Source organism: Canis lupus, chromosome 4, assembly GCF_048164855.1.
Source record: "Canis lupus baileyi chromosome 4, mCanLup2.hap1, whole genome shotgun sequence".
NCBI lineage: Eukaryota > Metazoa > Chordata > Mammalia > Carnivora > Canidae > Canis > Canis lupus.
Genome location: NC_132841.1, coordinates 74,761,287 through 74,783,460, shown reverse-complemented (window position 1 = coordinate 74,783,460; position 22,174 = coordinate 74,761,287). Strand labels below are relative to the sequence as shown.

At 40.3% G+C, this 22,174-nt stretch overlaps 1 protein-coding gene across 3 annotated transcripts in view; it reads right to left on the bottom strand.

Moving 5' to 3' along the window:
• Positions 1-22,174, bottom strand: part of ADAMTS12 (ADAM metallopeptidase with thrombospondin type 1 motif 12) — a 255,697-nt gene that overhangs the window by 134,592 nt on the left and 98,931 nt on the right. For all 3 annotated transcript variants that reach the window (XR_012030322.1, XM_072824981.1, XM_072824980.1), the window contains exon 3: positions 8,795-8,945. Coding sequence is in view for 2 of the 3 variants with exons in the window: in XM_072824981.1 (XP_072681082.1) it covers positions 8,795-8,945 (151 nt within the window). In the remaining variant the exon portion in view is untranslated. The remainder of the gene's footprint in view (positions 1-8,794; positions 8,946-22,174) is intronic.

Sequence of the window (22,174 nt, the reverse complement as noted above, 5' to 3'; positions counted from 1 at the left end):
AGCATAAAGTGCATTCATAATTTCCTCAAATATTTGATTTCAAACCTAACAAGTAAACTTCCTTCCCCATACAGAAACAATTTCATGGTTATTTATGAGACTTTCAGCTGCTGCACAGAAATGGGACTATGTGGGGGTGGGAATGTTTGTTTTCCCAAACACTGACATTAATCAAGCTGTGGGACAAATACATAGTTAACATTAACTGCCGCCCAAAGAACACATTTGCCTTGCCTCAGTGACTCAGAGCACTCTTGGAATGCTGGCCCCCCAGCCCTGGTAAGACGAGTGTCTGCTCACACCTGCAGGACCCTGTTGTAAGTACACATCATTCGCTCATTCAATGGACAAACATTTATCAAGAAATAATTATTACAAAAAATAATTATTATGTATCAGACACTGGGCTCAATTTTCAGGACACAGGTATCCTTGGTACTTAGGATACAAAGACGAGTTTAGTGGTGGAAACAGAATACAAATTGAACAGGATAATCACTAATGAAGCTATGATTCGTTCATTTACTCACTGATTCACTCAACGTTTACCAGCTGACTATGGCGGGCTCTGTTCCAGGCAGTGGGGATACAGCAGAGAACAAAAGTGAGGAAGTGTGTGCCCTCATGAAGTCTACGTTCTAGTTGGGGGAAGACAGACAATAAACTAATACATAGATAAGTAACATGAGGTGATGACAAATGAGAGAAAGCAGGATAAATGGTTTACCAGGTGACAGAAGGACAGCTTCTGTCAGGGAAGGCTTCTCTGATTGGGTGAATCTGAGCAATGACTTGAGCAGTGGGAGAGAGAATAAACCATGAAGAAATGAGCGGGGGGTGCTGCCGTTTCCAGTGGGAGGGAACAGGAAATGCAAAAGCCTTGAGGTGAGTCCAACTGAAGGAACATCTAGGAGGCTAGGGAGGGGGAGGAGGCAGGGAGGTAGGAAGGTAGAAGGTTCCAGGGGCCACATCAAAATACAAAGTGAGCTCAGGAAAGGGACTCATCGTCAGTCCTCCTAGGGCCAACCATGTAGGGGAGGGGGAACTCACAAGGAAGCAGCTTTTGAAACAAGATTGAAAGGATGCCAGAAATTTGCCTCATGGACCAGTTGAGAACTGTCCTCCCAGCTCTCCACAGGAAGCTGAAAATCTGTGTGTCCCAGGTTCCAGGGCCAGCACAGACTCGGCCCTCTCATCTTCCAAGGCATTTGCTCTTCTTTATCTCTCCCCAGACAGCACACCTCTCCTGCCTGCTTTAGGCTCTTAGGCTCTCAGGCCTCCATCGCTACATTCCTGCAGGGGTCACTATTATGTTCACCACCGCATCCCCAGGTCTTTGAACGGTGCCTGGTGCAGAGTAGGAGTTTGCTGAGTAAATAAGCATCACTTGCTCTCTCTTACTCATCCATCCTCTTCCTTTTTGTAATATAAAAAATTGAAGTAGTCACTTTCAACTACAACCTCAGGCTAAGAATCGCCACCACTGTCATATTTTATCTTGTCCACACTGCTCTTCAATAACCAGGCATCAGAGTATCTACTAAATTTCTTCAGGAAAGTGTGGGTATTCTCAGAGGTTAATCTGCCAAATGCATCAGAGATGGTCAGTGAACTCAACAAGTACAAGTTCAACATTTCTGAGTTCCTACCCTGGTAGGGAACTCTGAGAGATCTTGGAGACACGCGTGTGAATAAGTAGACATGACTCCTGTCCTCCCTGAGCTTACAGTGCAGAGAAGGACACAGACAGATGTCCCTCATATGGTAAAGCCTGACGGAGCAGAAGTAGCTGGTGTTAAGAGTCATAGGAGAGACATCTCATGCAGATGGAGCCAAGAAGCTTTTCTAAAGGAAGGCGTGCATGAGTCCTAAAGATGAACAGAAATAACTCAGTAAAACTTTTGGGGAAAACACGTTTCAGGCAGAAGGAACCTAAATGCAAGGGCTAGAGGCAATGAAAATGAGGCTTCTTTGAGGAATAAAAACTGGTTCAGAATGGCAAGTGCTATGTTTGAGGTGAAAAGAGATGAAACTGGAGGAACAGGCAGGAAACACACAGAAAAGGGCACTCCTAACACTTATTAAAGAGCTGGGTCTTTACGCTTAGGGCATATGTTTATAGGTTTTCAGCATGGGAGAGATATGATCTGATTTATGTTTTAGAAATATTTCTCTAACTTTTTAAAATTTAAATTCAATTAGCCAACATAAAGTACATAGTGTCAGATGTAGTGTTCAATGATTTATCAGTTGCATGTACCACCCATGCTCATGACATCACGTGCCCTCCTTAATGCCCATCATCCAATTTCCCCATCCCCCCACCCACCTCACCTCCATCAACACTCAGTTTGTTTCCTAGAATTAAGAGTCTGTCATGGTTTTTCTCCCTCTCTGATGACTTCCCACTCAGTTTTCCCTCCCCTCCTCTGACCCTCTGTGCTGTTTCTTATATTACACATATAAGTGAAAGCATATGATTATTGTCTTTCTCTGACTGACTTATTTCACTCACCATAGTACCCTCCAGTTCCATCCACATCAATGTAAATGGTAAATATTCATCTTTTCTAATGGCTGAGTAATATTCTGTTGTATATGTATAGACCACATCTTCTTTATCCCCTTCATCTGTCGAAGGGCATCTCAGTTCCTTCCACAGTTTGGCTATTGTGGACATTGCTGCTATGAACACTGGGGCGCAGGTGCTCCTTCGGGTCCCTACATTTATACTCCTCTAACTTCTAATAGGAGAGATCAAGGGCAGAGAGACTAGTCAGGAGGCTCTGCTATAATCTCGGTGTGGTTACGATGCTGAAGCACAGTAATGCACTGGAGAGAGGCAGACAACTGAGGAAAGTATTTAGGAGGCAGAAATGGCAGGGCTTGGCAATCTGGATCGATTGAAAACATAATAAAAGAAAACCCCACCAGGAGCTTGTTTGCCACACAGGGCTCTGTGTTAACTAGCACACAGCAAAGTAAGGTATGAATCACTGTGGAGTGGCTACAATCACAAGGCGATCAGCCAATCAGGAAATTCAAGACAAGTCTCGGGCTGGTTGTATTAAGAAAGTTTGCTGTTAGCCAAAACAAACAAACAAACAACTTACGTACTTTAGACCCAGTATGGAGTATGACACCGATTTAGAATCAGCTATCTGGATTTCCATAAAATCAGAACAACTCCCCCCACCCCCACCCCCACCCCGGCACACACTACATCAATTAGTGATCTTATATGCTAATTATTCTAATGTTAATGTCATAACATTTATAACATTTGTTAGCATTTAGTAATTTCTGTGCATGCCATTTAAAAGGCAACTCAAGGGACGCCTGGGTGGCTCAGCGGTTGAGCATCTGCCTTTGGCTCAGGGCGTGATCCTGGAGTCCCAGGATCGAGTCCCACATCGGGTTTCCTGCATGGAGCCTGCTTCTCTCTCTGCCTATGTCTCTGCCTCTCTCTCTCCCTCTGTCTTTCATGAATAAATAAATAAATAAATAAATAAATAAATAAGTAAGTCTTTTAAAAAAATAAAAAATAAAAGGCAACTCAAACAACAACAACAAAAATAAATAAAAGGAAACTCAAAAATTTCCAAAAGACTTCCATAAGAAATCTACTCGGACGGATTTCTGGCAATATGGTAGTCTAGATACTCTGAAAACCTCTCTCAGTATTAAGTCCTTAATAAGCAATTAAAAAGGGAAGAAATCTTCAGAGGCCAAAAACAGAAAAACAAATACAAGTAAGCAGAAATTCAGAAAGAAAAGCAAAAGATGGACTGTGATGATCCTTTCTATGTGTCCCCTTTGGCTAGGTGCTGATCCCAGTATCCAAACAAACAGTAATCTGGCTGCTACTGTGAAAGGTGTCTCACAGATGTAAATTAAAGTCCTTTATTCAAACAGTGTATATTCTCTTTCATTTGGGGAATATAAATAATAGTGAAAGGGAATATAAGGGAAGGGAGAAGAAATGTGTGGGAAATGTCAGAAAGGGAGACAGAACATAAAGACTCCTAACTCTGGGAAATGAACTAGGGGTGGTGGAAGGGGAGGAGGGCGGGGGGTGGGGGTGAGTGGGTGACAGGCACTGAGGGGGACACTTGATGGGATGAGCACTGGGTGTTATTCTGTATATTGGTAAATTGAACACCAATAAAAATTATTTTATTAAAAATAAAGAAAAAAAAGTCCTTTATTCATTGACTTTAATTAAGTCAAAGAGAATTATTCTTGGTAATCTGCAGGCCTGACTTAATCAGCTGGAAGACCTTAATAGTCGAGCTGAGACCTGCCTTGGACACCACCGCTTCAGCCTATGCCTGACACTTGCAGCCTTCCTGTCTTTCCTGATGGCCTGCCCTTGGATCTGGGATTTGCTTAGCCAGCCCCCACTACAGTGGTAACCAATTTCTTGTAATAAATCTCCTAATATATATCTTCTACTGGTTCTCTGGCTGAAAGCTGATTGATGCACACAGCCAGCTGCTATACTGGGGTATCTGCTGCTTGCTATTTTGCTCTAGAGGAAAAAAAAAAAAAAAAAAAAGACAAGTTTAAAAGTCAGATTAGAGCCTAAGTGAAAAAATGAACCAGAAAAAGAAGAAACAAGTAAGCAAACCTACATTTGGTTCTCTGCTCATCAACTCTGGGTACAGGAGAGAAAACTATCCATGAGGAATCTATAGCCACAAGCCATGGATTTGGGGCCCAAGTTCATAACAAATATCTTCAAGTTCAACATTAAGCACAGAGAGAAACCACTTCATATCCCTGACTAGCCAAATTTAAAAGTGAGAATAGCAAGTATTGGACAGAATGTGGAACAATGGAACCGCTCACTCACCACCCTTGAACATCAGCTTTGGAAAGTAAGTTTGTGTCATCCGGTTTACCGGATGACATCAGGTGTACATATCCCATGAGATATTCATCCGGTTTACCGGATGACATCAGGTGTACATATCCCATGAGATATTCATTCCACTACTTGGTATGTATCTTTGATAACCCTACAGGCTTGAATCCTAAGAAACATGTTCAAGAACAGCCTCTATGACATAATATATAATAGCTCCAAACTGGATGCAGTTCATGTCTACTCACAGGAGACTGGTTAACTGGAAGATGCACATAATGGAATACAGTTACAGCAGAGAAAATGAGTGAATTACAGCTACATATCCTGGCACAGAACATAATGCAGAGTGACAAAATGCCCGATACATGCATTAAGATTCCATTTTCCTTCATGGTCTTACCATTTAGTATAAAGATAAAACCAGGACCAGATCCCTACTTGCCCATGTCCTATATCCAGGATGTCAGCTCTGAGGACCAAGAATTATATCCTATTCACATATGAACCCACAGAACCTAGGAGAGCACCAGACATAAAGAATATACCAAACAGATATTTGTTAAATGAATAAATTTTGAACACAAAAACACATGCCAGGAACCACTTCCTGTGTTCCCAACCTAAAGTCCTAATGCATGAAATCCCAAACTCTGATCTTATCTGCCTCAACCCCTTTCTGCCATAGATGACCCTGTAGCAGTTAGCATTTGATTGGACTAGTGTTAATTCCCCTTCTCCAACTTCCTAAAACCATAGTTTCCATTGATACTCCATCAATTAGTCACTTTAAGTCCCAGAATATGTTGACAAACAAAACAAAACAAAACAAAAACAAAAACAAAACTTCAGATAAAGGAAACTGTGTTTCCTAAGATAAAATGAACTTCTAAAGACTGTAATAAAATGAACTTTTGGACCACTGTGAAACTCCTGGACACTTTTCAATGTGGGAGATCAACATTAAGTAAAGGTATACATTTTAGAGGAATGTAATTGATAGATTTTCCTTTCTGAACTATTAGAGCACTTTTAAAGTACATCTTTTTTTTCAATACCAAAGGTGTTCCTACTTTAAACATTATAAAGACAGACCATTTTATACAAGTTAAGGTGATCTTTCTTGATATAATCACAGTAATTCAATCTTGAGACACCAACTGACCTAAGTATAAAATGTACCTTAATGTTGGCTAATGACATGGCCACTGTAGGTTAATTCCATCATCTCTGTAGGGTAACGCGGTATAAGAACACCGCAATTACCTTGTTTAGCAAGACAAGTATGTTTCAATATACCAAGATTTTTAAGTAAAGATTTTTAAAATCCAAATGTCGAATATATTCTAAGAATATTCACAAGTTGGGATGACTGGGTGGCTCAGCGGTTGAGCATCTACCTTTGGCTCAGGGCGTGATCCCAGTTTAGGGATTGAGTCCCACATCAGGGTCCCTGCATGGAGCCTACTTCTCCCTCTGTCTATGTCTCTGCCTATCTCTGTGTCTCTCTGGAATTAATAAATAAAATCTTTTTTTAAAAAAAAGAATATTTGCAAGCACGTCAGATTACTCTTGAATCTCCAGCTATCATTTAGGCATTAAATCATGCTTGCTGTCTAGGGAAAGGATTATCACAAATAACTGATACTTTCTCAACTTCTAGAAAATACACCTTTCTTTTTTCTATCAATGTTATGTAGACGAGAGACTAGTATATTCTAGTTTCATCTATTTGGCTATGGAGTACTCTTCGTTTCATTCCAGTGATTTACCAAATTTCTACTTTGCACCTTACACTATGCTACATACTGTTTGGGAAAGGAATTCTTACTCTAATAGAACTTTCAAGACAGTTAATAAAACAAGATTTATATATTCAAGGAAGACATAAAGAATAAACATGAGGGAATATAAAGCCCAGGGTATAATAGAACCTTGACTTCTAAGCTTGGCTATATTCTGAGCATCTACTACCTTGATGGTTTTGAAAGTTCACTCCTTTTTTTGAGTCACAATTACTTCTTTGGTGAAAACAATTAAAGGTCCTTCCAACAGAACTATCTATTCAATTCTGACACTGAAAGGTTTTAAGTAAGCTTAAGAGAATACCTTTTAGAAGATATGTGTGGAGAAATTCACAATGCAAAGATCATTCCAAGTGGTATTAATCAGAGAAGTTTCCAGTACTGGTTAAGTCTTCAGCTGGCGGAGAACGAATAATGAAATGGCATGACAAGCACTATAGCTGAGGTATTGTGTGTGACCTAAATGGGGACATGACATTTGTAAACCTCACTCCTTTCCTATCCATTCCTTCTGTCTTTATGACAAAATATGTACCATTCTCAGTTCATTATTCATCAACTCTACCTCAACAGAGAAGGTGTTCATGGTGGATGCATGAGGAATAGCCTAACTCATTTCACAGCACAACTGTGGCTATAGAAGTGATTCTTGGGCCCTGTCCACTCACTGCCCTAATAATTTTCCCTGCCATACTGATGACTCAGTGATCTAAAAAATAGTGAATCACACATACAAAGTGTTATCCTATCATCCAATGTGTATAAGAGTTGGGAAATTCTTCAGGTGATTAGATCAGAGCCATAAAATTTCACATAGAAACTAAGTTATTTGGATTGGTAACTTAATCAATAGGATCATCCAGAAGAAGAATCTCTTTCCTTCTCTTAGCTTTTGCTAGAAGGAGATTTAGACAGTAGGTTATCTGATTTAGGACAAAGTTGGAATAGCTTCCTAAAGTTAAGGAATGCAAACAGCTGTCCATTTTTGTATACAGGAAACATTATAGACTCAAAATTTCTTATTCTTTACATACTCTGCTAAGATTATAGAATAAACTCCAAGGAAAGTTACCATCTATCCCAGGGTCTGGGTGAAGTCTATTGAGAAATTACTTGTCCCCTTGTCCTCTCCGTCTCCTGCTTGCCAAGTTCTGAGTCCTCTCAAACCTTTATTAGCATCGGCCTGCCCTAATTCTTTCACTATCTATCTATTTTCCCATAGAGGCCCACAGTTTCCAAATCCTTTGGACATATAAATAATATTAAGGATTCCTTTCGTTAACTGTCCCTCTGGCCCATTATTTCTTTTCTCTCTTTTTTTTATATAAATTTATTTTTTATTGGTGTTCAATTTGCCAACATTATTTTTTTCTCTTAAGAAAGGATAAACTATACAATATTTAAGAAAATGTCCCAATTTCCAGTGGCCTTTTATTCATAGATCATTATTTCCTACAAATCAGAGAGAATATGGGAATTGCAAGGAAACAACTTGGGTCAGTTCACCTCTGAAAATTATCTGAAACTGTTTAGTATAAGGTAGAGAGGACCAGTTCAGATCACTCCCAAGCAAGAGGCAGGGAACATACGTCAGTGAACTAAAAAACAAAAGGCAGCCAAAAGATGCTTTGCTGAATTCATCATCTGATAACGTGTGGATATTTCTTTCAGTTTCTCTTCACACATCATTATCAGCATCATCATACATTTAAATCCGCCATCCATACGCAGATATGACAAGCAGTTCAGTAATATTGCACACTAAAGTATTATAACTTTGCTAATACTAAAACTAATTGTCTTTAATTTAAAGTATCTTCCTCTAGGGATTTATAAAGTTTAAAAAACAAACAATTCATCATTATGAATATCAATTGAGTATCACTGATTAATGTAGCAAGGATGTGGAGAATGCCTCTTTCCCTTCCCATTAAGAACACAGAGACTAAAGTATGAAGAAGTGAAATTATTCCTAATAATTCCTAAGCCCAAGGGTATACACTTTGTGGCAACAGAGCGGGGATAGATAACAGATTTGAGTAAGAACTACCCACATTATAATAGAACAATAATGGAACAAAACAGACTCCTCAATGCAGTGAGGAGATTTAAGTCACCATACCCTTTAATCCACATGTTGGCTCCTTCTGTTCTGGAACTCTCTGCCTCAGCCTCCTGTAAATGATGTGTGGGTGGTACTCTCCCTCAGCCACTGGATGCTTTTTGACGGGCTCAATGAAGAAGTCTCCATGTGGTAGATGGAAAAACCCAGTCTGTAAATATACATAATACAAAGATCTATTTGAATCAATTCTATATCTATGCAAAGAAGATTAGTACAGTGAAAAATACGTAGATCTGATGATACCTGAAAACCTGTAAGACCAGTGCTTTCAAAGTCTGCCATTTCATCTCACAGGAAAGCTACACATGAACAAGTTAATGAGGTGTCTTTATAGTCACAGTTATTCAATATTTTAGGGTCATGGATCCCTTTGAGATTCCAATAAAAAAAATGTATCCAAAATGTGGCATGCAATGTTGCAGGTTCATTCCCAGCCCCTAAAACCATTGCTGGTTATCTATTAATCTTAAATTAGGAACCAGTGCTTCCCAGTTGCCCTATTATGGAATTGATACCTAAACCCCATATTCCATTGATAATTTTTTGGAAAACCTGTATGGAGGTAGTCTAGCAATATGTTCACATAGCTGCTTGACCTGAAGTGTTTTGGCCACAATGCTCTCATGGAAACAATAGAAACAGAGCACAGAGTCCCTGATCTGAGACTGAGTTTCCAGGAATCCACAGTGCAAAGTTCTCTGTCAGTTTCCAGGGGAGGGGAGCCCTCTCACTCACAGAAATGGGAATCAGTGATAAGCTGGAAAAAGCCCAAGAATGAATAACTCTTTCTGGAGCTCAGATCTAGAAGTGGTATATGCTACAACTCTCTTTTCTCTTCAGGAGAATTTCTTAGTGCTCATTTGAGATGTTTAGAAAACTCCTTTGCCAATGATCTGCTAGGCTGGACTTGAGGCTCAGGATCTGAATTTTATATTAACAAAGAAAAGAACTTGCCCTAGAAGACCTGCCTAAGGCACCATACTGAGGTGATCAGGAGCTCAGCCTCTGGAATTCAACTGGATTCAATCCCAGCTCCTCCACTTAGTAGCACTGTGACCTTGGGCAAGTAACTTCTCAGTTTCAGCTTTGTCAAGTGAAAAATGGGGATAACCAAGGATTGTTATGAAGGCCAAATGAATTAATATATGCAAAGCTCTTAGAAAAGGGCCTGGCTCACAGTCTCATCTATCACTAGTCTCTTTCCGGATTTTATGTCATTTCGTTGTATTAGGATCAATATAGCAGATCAGTGGATAATAAGTTTTGCAAGAGTAAGCCTGGAAACACTGGAGGGGTTAGGGAAACCATGAAGGCTTCTGAGTTCAAGCCCCCTCACCATCCCTCAGCAAGCCACAGCTGCCCTGCTCTGCAGAGGAGTCTGAAGACTAGCTGAGCAGCCCCTATACTCGAAAAGACAAGAGGGGCTCATGAAAAGAGGCTGCTGTCTGTGGACAGTCCGTGACTTGGATGTCTTTCCAAAATGTTTGCTTCCCTGGACCAGTAACATAACTGGATCATAACATAAATCTCACAAATGGCTTCCTGTTTTCATTACTGACTTTGAAATGTCTTTAATAACATGGGGAATAGGAAAAAAAGGCACACTTTACTGGCAGTCATAACAACAGCTGTGTGATTTTGAATAGGTTACCCCACCTGTTAAATGGGGGTAAAACCTACTAATTCATAGGGCTGTTAGAAGAATCAAATGAGTCAAGGCTTATAAAAGTGCCATGCAAAGTACTTTACAAATGCAGGTTGGTAATGCTTTCTCTGAGAAATCCCATGTGACATAAAGAACTGACAAGACCCAGATTGTAACAGAATAGCTGCAAACAGACTTACGCAGTGCTGAGATTTGGTTCCATTTCTACTCTGAGACAAAGAGCACAGACATGAGAATGTAAGCCTGTTGCTGATGGAACTCATTTGTTCACAGAGAAAAGGAGGACTCAAAGACTCCTCAGGGAAGGCTGGTGTGGGGTCCCTTTGTGCAACTGCTATCAACCTAATACTGATGTCCTTGAAGAAAAAAACATTTGCCAACAAGAATGATTTATTGGTATTTCTTTAGCCTCAAATTCTGGACCCAGGTGGTACAGAAGAAACAGACGGGGCTCCAGCTGAAAACATAATAACTATTTATGAGCAATATGAATGAGAATGCCTGAAAGCCAAACAAGCATTTTCCTAAAGGTTTACTTTCATCTCATTCCTCCACGAGGCCAGCCCTGCACCTGGAAATCACCTACTCAGCCTAAATATTTCTCAGAAGCTGGATGGTGACAACTAGGAGGGCTGGCTGACTCACCAGCTGGAAGGGAAGCAGGACACCTGCTCACACGCCATGGACCCCACATGTGTGTCACACAGAAGGAGAGGGGATGAAGAGACACCTACTGGTCTGGAGGAGAATGAGGTGGGAAGATTTTCTAGCAGAGCTCCGCCCCTCTTCTCTCCACCAGTATATACACACAGGGCTTTATACAAGAGTATCCAGGTGGCAATGGTTTATTGGTCTCTCCTCACCTAACCAGAGCCAGGTCATGCCGAAAGAACTCATATATGGTTTGCTTTCCAAACAAAGCACTGGCCCCATGCTTTCCTGAGGCTAACTGCCCTACTACCAGTTCTGGAAGAGTCACTCTTCATTACAATCTTCTCCATAACCTGCTCACCTTTCTTAGATCTTTGAAGAATGGGGATGGACTTGAAAAAAAGGTATCCATTTCACTGGGGGCTTGCACTCTGTTCTCAGAAGAACCAGGGCAGAATGAACCCCAGGTAGAAGCTCAAAGACAAATCTGCCCTTCTCTCCATTGTCATCTACTCTTTCCCTCAGTATCCAGTAGTCTGAGCACACTGTTAACTCCCTGTTGGAAATAAACTCACGTCCTTGTTTGTTTTTTGTTCATTTTTTAAAGATTGAATTCATTTATTTGAGAAGCAGAGAGAGAAAGCATGAGTGGGGATGGGGGGAGAGAAGTAGGTTATCCACTGTGCAGGGAGCCTGATGTAGGGCTCGATCCCAGGACCTGGGATCATAACATGAGCTATAAGCAGATGCTTAACCAAATGAGCCACCAGGGTACCCCTCACATTCTTGTTTTAACTAAGTTATAAATACCTGTGAATGCTTCCTGAGGCTATCTTCTTTTATTTTTTTTTTTGAGGCTATCTTCTAAGAATTGTTTTAAGTAAATTTTATTTTGAAGATTTATAAACATATAAAAAGATATACAAATCATAACTGTAAAGTCCCATAAATCTTTCCTAGATGGAACAGCTAAATGGAGAAACAATATTCCCAGTGGCTGAGAAACTCCCTATTTCCCTCCCAGTCAATACCATCCCCACCCAAGGATAACCATTATTCTGATTTCTAACACTAATAAATTAATTTTAAGCCTGTCTTTAATTCTTTATAAATATTACTTGACAATAAAGAAAAAATGTCTACTAATTCATTTCAAGTGTTAGGGACCGACTAATGGAAATAAGGCAGGTGGATTTCTTAAAGCTCATTAAATCACTTTTCAAGTTGCTTTCTACTCATCAGGCAAGCCCAGCTGGGGGGCATGAGACAAAGGGCTGAGCCACTTAGGTGTGAGTCAGTGGCATTGAACTTCTACTGCTCTCTGCTAAAGGAAGGTGGGAAAGGACCTTCACAGACTCTTTAGAACCAACTTATTTTTGCCAGTCTTGGATTGAGAATAATTGCCTACAACCTCTTCTCCTCCTCCCAACAAAGTGTTAGTCATCTTGATATAAATGACATTATACTTCCATTAGTGCAATGATTTGGGGTCCTGTAGGCAACTAGCACCATCTAACAAGGAAGTTGTGAACAGAGTGTTCTAGAACCACACAGCCTAGAGACCCTAACCTATGCTGGCATGCTTTCACTTAACCTATGCTGGCATGCTGGCATGCTTACCATAGGCAAAACCTAGCAAACTAAAGAGTAACAACCATAGTATTGTAAAATACATAAGAAAGAATTACTAAATCAGTTCTGACACGCAGAGCTCTGTGTTGCACAGCTCAAGGGGGTGCTGTTGACATAGGAAAAAGGTGTGAATGGCACCCCTTGGAGTTGTGCAATGGAACAGTGCTGCCAAAACTTGTCAGCCTGTCCTGGAAAGAAATCCCTTTTCATTTGAAAATTTAAGAAGTTACCAGATTGGCTTTTTCTTTCCATGATGATGCAGACAACAAGAGCAATATACTGGTTTGGGATAAAGAGGTACTCAGATTCTCAATTACAGTACATGAATCCCGGAAAAGATACCCAGTTCCTCACTATAATAGTAGTGGTAGGCATAGCCTAATGTACAGGCTTGTTGACTCACTATGTTGTACTCCTCTCAATGACACTCAAATAAAAATTAAAAAAACAACATTAGGTAAAATTAAAACTTCAGTTCTGCTGTTATATTAGCCACATCTCACATGCTCAGTAGCAGCATGCAGCTTGTGGCTGTCAAATTGGATGGTACAGATGTAAAACATCTCCATCATCACAAGAAATTCTCTTTGGCAGCATTGTTGCAAGAGGTGGGGACCAGATCGGTGTTGTTATAATATCTGCCCCGTATGGTAACTCCAGGTGGATGCACCAGAGCATGTCTTCCTGGCTTGAGCTTTTTCTCCTCACACATCAGTCACTAGCACTGCCAAGACTAATATGCAAAATCTTCATGAATTTATGACATTACCAGTCACTCTTCCCTTTGGCTCCTCACTATAATAGATAAGAAAGAGGATAAAATGCACCCCAAAATTATCCTTATTGATTATCAATCTGTATCTATCACTTGGCCAACTCTATGCTAAGAACTCTAAGAGAGATACATAAACCTCAAGGTTTACAATGCAGCCAGGAAGACAGGACTTGATATGCAGCACCCCTGAGAAAGGTGTATATTTGGGGTGTGATGGGTACGTAGGTGTACCTAGGTGCTACAGATTCCATTGCTGTGGTTCAGATGAAGACCAATGAGGAAGAATGCTTTCAGAGGGCAAACACGGAAGACCGCACTTCTATAGTCTCTAAGATACTAGGCACAGTTGTAAAGCCAGGACAGCCTCCCAGAATTATTAACTTTTTTGTCGCTGGCTTGCAACAGGCATTTTATTATTTATTATATAACCTAAGTCAGAAGTCAAGAGATGATAGAACCCTCAGAATAAGATGTAAGACCACTGGGAAGATTCCCCCATGATCCCAAGAGCTCCCCGAGTGGCCTGCATGGAGCCGAAGGGAAGAGTGACTGGTAATGTCATAAATTCATGAAGATTTTGCATATTAGTCTTGGCAGTGCTAGTGACTGATGTGTGAGGAGAAAAAGCTCAAGCCAGGAAGACATGCTCTGGTGCATCCACCTGGAGTTACCATACGGGGCAGATATTGTAACAACACCGATCTGGTCCCCACCTCTTGCAACAATGCTGCCAAACAGAATTTCTTGTGATGATGGAGATGTTTTACATCTGTACCATCCAATTTGACAGCCACGAGTGCAAGTTGCTACTGAGCATCTGAGATGTGGCTAATATAACTAACAACAGAACTGAAGTTTTAATTTTACCTAATTTTATTTTTTTAATTTTTATTTGAGTGTCATTGAGAGGAGTACAACATAGTGAGTCAACAAGCCTATACATTATGCTATGCCTACCACGAGCATAGTCACCATCTGTCACCATACAACGCTACTACAATATCATTGACTATATTCCTTACTCTGTGCCTTTTATCCTCATGACTTATTCATTTCATAACTGGAAGCATATATCTCCCACTTTCCTTCACCCATTTCTCCCATCCCCCACCCCCATCCCTCTGGCAACCATCAGTTCTGTCCTCTATATTCAAAGGTCTGATTCTGTTTTTTTGTTTGTTTTATTCATTTGTTTTTCATTTGTTTTGTTTTTAGTTTCCACATATAAGTGAAAATCATAGGGTATTGGTCTTTCTCAGTCTAACTTATTTCACTTGCATCATATCCTGTAGGTCCATCAATGTTGTTAAAAATGGCAAGATCTCATCCTTTTTATGGCTGAGTAATATTCTGTGTGTGTGTGTGTGTATGTGTGTGTGTGTGTGTACACATCTTCTTTATCCATTCATCTATCAATAGACATTTAGGTTGCTTGCATATCTTGGCTACTATAAATAATGCTATAATAAACAGAGGGGTGCATATATCTTTTTGAAGTAGTGTTTTTGTTTTCTTTGGGTAAATAGCCAGTAGTGGAATTATTGAATCATAGAACAAAGCTGGAGGTACCACAGTTCCAGATTTCAAAATAGTTTTAATCAAATATATATAGTATTAATCAAAATAGTATTAGTCAAAATAGTATGATACTGTCACAAAAATAGACACCCAAATCAATGGAACAGAATAGAGAGCCCAGAAATAAAGCCCCTGCTTATATGGTCAATTAATCTATGACAAAGGAGGCAAGAATATACAATGGGGAAAGCACCCTCAATAAATGGTGCTGGGAAAACTAGACAGCTACATTCAAAAGAATGAAACTGGACCACTTTCTAATACCACACACACAAATAAACTCAAAAAGGATAAAGATCTAAATGTCATACCTGAAAGCATAAAAATCCTAAAAGAGAACACAAGCAGTAATTTCTTGGACATCAACCATAACAATATTTTTCTAGCTATGCCTCCTCAGGCAAGGAAATAAAAAAGAAAAATAAACTATTAGGGCTCCATCAAAATAAGCTTCTGCACAGCAAAGGAAACCAACAAAATAAAAAGACAACCTACTAAATAAGAGAAAATATTTTCAAATGATCTATCTAATAAGAGTTGAATATCTAAAACATATAAAGAACTTCTACAGCTCAACACCGAAAAATACATGATTAAAAAAATGGAGAGAGGACCTGAATACACATTTTTCCAAAGACGTGCAGATGGCCAACAGATACATAAAAAGATGCTCAACATGACTCATAATCAGGGGAATGCAAATAAAATCCACAATGAGATATTACCTTAAACCTGTCAGAATGGCTACTACCAAAAAGATAAGAAATAACAAGTATTGGTGAGGATGTGGAGAAAAATGAACCCTTGTGCACTGCTGGTGGGAATGCAAACTGGTCCAGCCACTGTGAAAAATAATATGGAGGTTCCTCAAAAAATTAAAAACAGGGGCACCTGGGTGGCTCAGTGGTTGAGTGGCTGCCTTCAGCTCAGAGCATGATCCTGGAGTCCTGGGATCGAGTGCTACATCGTGGTCCCTGCATCATAATCTGCAGGGAGCCTGCTTCTCTCTCTGCCTATGTCTCTGCCTCTCTCTCTCTGTCTCTCATGAATGAATAAAAACAATCTTTAAAAAATTATAAACAGAAATACCATATGATCCAATTTCATTTAACTTTAATTATTATCTTAAATTCAAACAGCCATAGGTAGTTAATAGCTACCACCTTGGACTGTATATTCCCAGAGACTGGCTAATGACCAAAGGAAATCCACACCATATGCATCATAGAGTGATGAGTTCTGTAATCAAGGCAAAGTTGAAGACTTGCCTTAAAAGAAATACAATCTGCAAAAATGTGACATCTCACTATAACAGTTTGCTTTTCAAGATCAAGTCAATCAGGAGCCAGCTTGGAAACACCAATGAATGTACTGACACAAACTTCAGAGAAATGAGAGAGATAAGTAGGTATAAACAATCCAACGTTTGCCAAAATTAAAATGAAACACTGGGAGCAAATTTGGCTGGATGAGGGTTGTGAGAGGGGGCTGCCATTGTCCTGAGACCAGAATGGAAGGGGCGTGAACCCTGGGACTGGAGTTGTGATCATATAGACTTGGAAAGCAGATTCCACTTCTAGAAGGTGTTGTTCCCCTGACAGCCCTGAAATATCAACCTACATGTTCTCATACCTCTCCCATGCTCTTCAGAGAAGCTTCAGAGAAGCACAATCCTAATATACACAAGACCACATCCCACTCCCTGGTTGGTAGTTTAGAGTCTAAATAGAAAATATAACGCTCTTCATTTAAAAAATCTGATGAGGGGGATCTCTGGGTGGCTCAGCAGTTTGGCACCTGCCTTTGGCCCAGGGCACGGTCCTGAAGTCCCAGGATCGAGTCCCGCGTTGGGCTCCCGGCGTGGAGCCTGCTTCTCATTCCTCCTGTGTCTCTGCCTCTCTCTCTATCACTCTCTATATCTATCATGAATAAATAAATGAATAAATCTTTTTAAAAAAATAAAAATAAAAAATAAAAAATTTGATGAAATGGATTCCAAAAAATATATAAGTTCAAAAAGTTATGACAGGGTTTACTAGAAATAGCATGAGCTGTGTGACCATGGTCAAATTGGTCAATATAGCGAGCCCCAGTTTTCTCATCTGTAAAATGGAACATCATCTATCTTAATTTGCAGGGTTATAACTATCAGAGACATTGTATGTAAAATGCCTAGCGGAAGGCTTTACTGTATTTATTGGTACCAAACAAATGCATAGCAGCTCATGTTGTCAAAGCACCATCCACAGTGAACACAATACAAAGTGGTGATGAAAGCAAGTCCATCTGCTTGATTCATCTCTTAGCTCCAAGTAACTTAACTTCCCTGGGCCTCAATTCCTTATCTGAAAATATGAACAGTGAGAGTAACTTGTTAACTAACTGATTAAGACTTGTCAATGTGTATTGAATGAGTCAGTGTAAAGCACCTGGATGAATGTTAGCACAGAAGTGCCTCAGAAGTGTAAACTATTAGCTATTATGAGAGTCTAAGGAGCATTTCCCCCAGATGCCTGGTGTGATAGTGAATTTTACATGTCACCTTGACTGGCTGTCAAAAGTCCTGATTCAGGGCAGCCCGGGTGGCTCAGCGGTTTAGCACCACCTTCAGCCCAGGCCATGATCCTGGAGACCCAGGATCAAGTTCCATGTCGGGCTCCCTGCATGGAGCCTGCTTCTCCCTCTGCCTGTATCTCTGCCTCTCTCTCTCTCTCTCTCACACACACACACGAATAAATAAAATCTTAAAAAAAAAAAAAAGTCCTGATTTAATATTACTTCTGCGTGTCTGTGAGGTTGTTTCCATATGACATTAACATTTGAATTTAATGGGATTCAGTAAATGAGAATGCCCTCCCCAATGTGGGTGGGCATCATCCAACCCCTTGAGAGTCAGATCTTTACTCTGACTCTCAGGATTTATACACACCATGAGTTCCTCTGCTTCTCAGGCCTTCAGACTCAGATGAAATTACTCCATGGTTTGCTTGGTTCTCCAGCTTGCAGACGGCAGATTATAGGAGTTCTCAGCTTCCTTAATTGTGCAAGCCAATTCTTGACAATAAATCTCCTATATATAAGTATATAGTACACTAACTAGGGGAGAATCAATGGCCAGTGGGTGTACACTGAGCTGTCTGGAAAAAATCTGAAAGGAGACAAAATTAATAGATTTCTCCTCCTTCCTTTTTGGTAGTCTGAGAGCTCAAACTGACGGTGGAGGCCTTCTAATGAAACTTCCAACACATCATGGGCATCCCCTCAGCCTGAAAGGCTGATTTTCCGGGCATCTCTCAAGAAGAATTGAGCTTAATTCACAAACTGGAATTTCTTCAAAGGAATGAAGGCTGAAATCTTCAGTTTCAAACTTGAAACTTAATTTCAAGTCTCTAGGTCAGCCCTGGATACCAAATCCTGGCCTCTTTTCCCCCTGAAATCAGAATCTACAGCACCGTTTTTCTGCCTCTAATGGGAAAAGCCAAACTGGAGACAGGCTGAGTTACAGTCAACTGCAGCACTAACAAGCCATGTAGCTTTGACAAGTAATTCAGTCTCTCTGAGCCAGTTTGTTCATCTGTCAAAATGGTGATGACAGATGTCCTTTGCTGAGGAGCTTTAGTAAGAACTGAATAAAGTAATACACAAAGATGATCCCAAGCAGGGGCTGGCCTTCAGTAAGTGTTGCCATCTCTTATAGATTTCCTCAAGGTGATAGTGTTTGGACTCTTCTCTGTGGCTAGATCATTTCTTCATTTTGCAGCATGGTGACCATAGTTATTTATTTCTGAAAGTACTCACTTATTGGTTCTAGAAGAAAACTTTCTGCTCAGGTAAAGGTAGAAAAGCTGTCTCTCATTAGTTGTTCTCAATAGATAGCCCTTGGAACTAAGTGCATTTACCCCATTCTAATTCCCAAGAGATGTTCACATAGCTTCACTGACTATTGTTCTTAGGGAAGAAACACTAAGTCCCTGTGAGAAGAATAGCCACTCAGCCCACTAAAGGGGATCTTTAGAAATAAAAACAAAATGACTAAAAAGAACAGGTTATCAGATGGTCCACTTATTTCTAATTTTTGTGTGCAAAGGAATCTTGGAAAACTTATTAAAAATGCATGTCCCCAGGAGTCTTGCCCAGAGATTCTTGTCAGACATCTAATGTATACCCAGGAATCTGCATTTTAGCAAGCACCTGGGATACAGGTAATTCACGTATCCTACGTTGGAAAACATAACACTATTCCAATAGGTGTTGATTTTTTTTATCTTCTTCTACCACCAAACCAGCATAACATTAAAGATATGGAGAAATACTGTCAATGATCCCAATTAAACACTCAATCAAAAGAAGTTTCAACTATAATGACTGCAATTTGTGGAGGATGATCCCCTGAATCTGAGGTTCACAGAGAATGCCCATAACACCTTAACAGATCAGATCGATAAAAGATGCCCAAAACAGCTTTAAACATTCTAGGAAATAGATTTTCTAATTGAATAAGTGTTTTGGATTTGAAATGTGGTATCATTTGACATTAAGAAGATGGGCCATCTGAAAGAAGGTAACTTGACACAAATGCTGAAGAACCCTACCAAACCTATTCTTCTTGAAAATTAAAAAAGGAATTTCATTACATCTCTAACCATGCATTCCATGATAAGCTAACAAGTTCAAGGAGCATTGGCTAAGAGATATTGTAGCAACCAAAAACCCATTATAACTTTTCTCTCACAGTCTTCAGGGACAGGGTGGGAGCGTCATGGACGACAGTGACTTACAAAATGGTCTTTCCCATCCTGAGCAAAAGGAGGGATGTCAAAGACATAGGACAGTTCTGACTACTTCTCCTTCTCTCAATAATCTTCTATCAGAAAAATATTGTTCCTCAGAATTTCTTTATGGCTTTGCCTTTGTGGGGGAGAGGCTCTAAGTAGCAATCCATGTTCGTCATCACCAGAAAATTAGAAGTCCAACTAAAAAGAAGCAGGAAATTGCCAGCACACTGGAAGCCCAGGAAACATGTTATTAAGGAGAACAATGGAAGAGAACCAGCTTTGCAGAAGTGAAAGCACTGTCTCCCAGGGGGAGCAGAAAACCATTATGGCGGATATGGCCAAGATACAGCACTATTTTTTCACGATGCCCCAGCAGGTCATCATTCTCAGTCCAGAAACCATCCTCCACTATAAAGATACAAAATCCTTCCTGGGCTGTGGAGAACATGACCCTGGCTCTGCTTCTCCCACCATGATGCTTTACTATCCCTGGTTGGGAGTGCTTCCACTCAGGCAGGAAAGAGCACAGCAGCCAGCCAAGACTGTTGCTATGGCCACCAAAGTGATTTTGGCCTGAAACATGGCATTCCAGGAATGTTTAACAGTGGTTTAGGGACAAAGGTGGATGTCTTCTCTGGTGGCCTAGTGATGGCAGTAGGCAAACCATGAGGGATTTGATAGATGCTAGCCTCACCAAGTGCAGCAGAAAAAGGGGGAAAAGAAAAAGAAAAAGAAAAGAAAAAAGAAAAGAAGAGGAGAAAATAAAAGAAAAAGGAAGAGGGGTTCCAGTGTGAGATCTTAAAGACATGGATGTAAACACTGATATTTATAGTGCATTACATCTCTAAAATGAAAAGATAAAAAAAGATTTGCCTTCCCAAGGGCTCTTTCATTAAAGAGTACGTCCACATTCACAGTCTCTACTTTCTAAACCCCCCTGAGGTCACAACTACAGCAGAACAAATTTTACTTATTTGTAATCCCCCACTGACCTATAAGAACAGGTCTGGGCAACTAGCATTTTTGGCCAAGAACAAACAAAACCTTCTTCCTCAGCAGAACAGACTTTCACATCCTTGAAGACAATATTAAAATGGTAAGGGGAAGGGTTCTAAATGACTATATTCAAGAAAGAAGGAAGAAGTTGAGAGAGTCCCAGAAATAATCCAGGGTATAGACAAAGCAGCCTCTGGAAATGGAGAGGCCGGAAGAGAGAAGATCCACAGAGGATCTAAGATAGGTCCAGCTGGCAGCCAAAGTGAAAGACCTGCAAAAAGAAACTGGAGCCTTTTACTTGATGCTTGACAGGAAACGTACAGTATAAACTCCTTTACCTTTTTCACCAATGAAATCTTCAGTAAAATAAACATTTTCTATAGTCACATGATGTGACTAGAAGTGCTATGTCCTCCTCCAAAGATGGCATAAGAAGAAAAAGAGAGGCGAACCTCTTTTTCTCTTTCAGTAGAGGTAAGATCGTCTGCTTATGGCACCCAGGCAGGGCAGTTGGGAAACTGCTCTGAAGAGTGGGAGAAGACACTGCCCTATTATGGAGCCTGCCTGAATGCTCAGCTGACCCTGAACCACTGAAAAGCCAGTCAATGGAAATGACAAATAGGGCAACTGCAGGAGACGTTGTGGTTAGGAAAGGGAATTTAAGTGTTCAGATGTGATGAAGTGAAGGATCTTTAAATGGGGAGACTGTTGACAATGTAATCACAAAGGTCCTTAACAAGAGGGAAGCAGGAGGATCAGAGTGAGTAGCAGGAGATGGTATAATGACAGAAGCAGAGATCGGAGGGATATGGGAAGGGGCCACAGGCCAAATATCACAGGGGCCTCTAGAAAGTGAAAATAGCAAGAGAACAGATTCTTCCATGAAGCCTTCAGAAGGAATGAAGCTCTAATGGCACTTGATTTTTGACTTCTGACCTCCAGAACCATAAAAGAATAAATTTGTGTTGTTTTAAGTCATGTTGTTTGTGGTCATTTGTTACAATGGCTTCAGAAAACTCCTACACCTATGGAGTGGTCCGCAAAGTTAACCCAGGCACAGAAGTCCAGGGAAGGGGAGTCAAGAAGGTCAAGGGTACGTGAGGTTAAGAAATGGCCTTGACACACAGTAAAAAATACATTTCACATCGAGACTCCAGTACATAACCAAACCAATGTTTCAAGAAGTAATGCTTCCCTCTTTTCCTATGTAGGAGGCATTCTGATATAGTCTGCTCAGTGTTCTAGTTTTTTAATTTAAATTCTGTTTCCAACACATTACATTGATTTCACATCCATGTAATGGA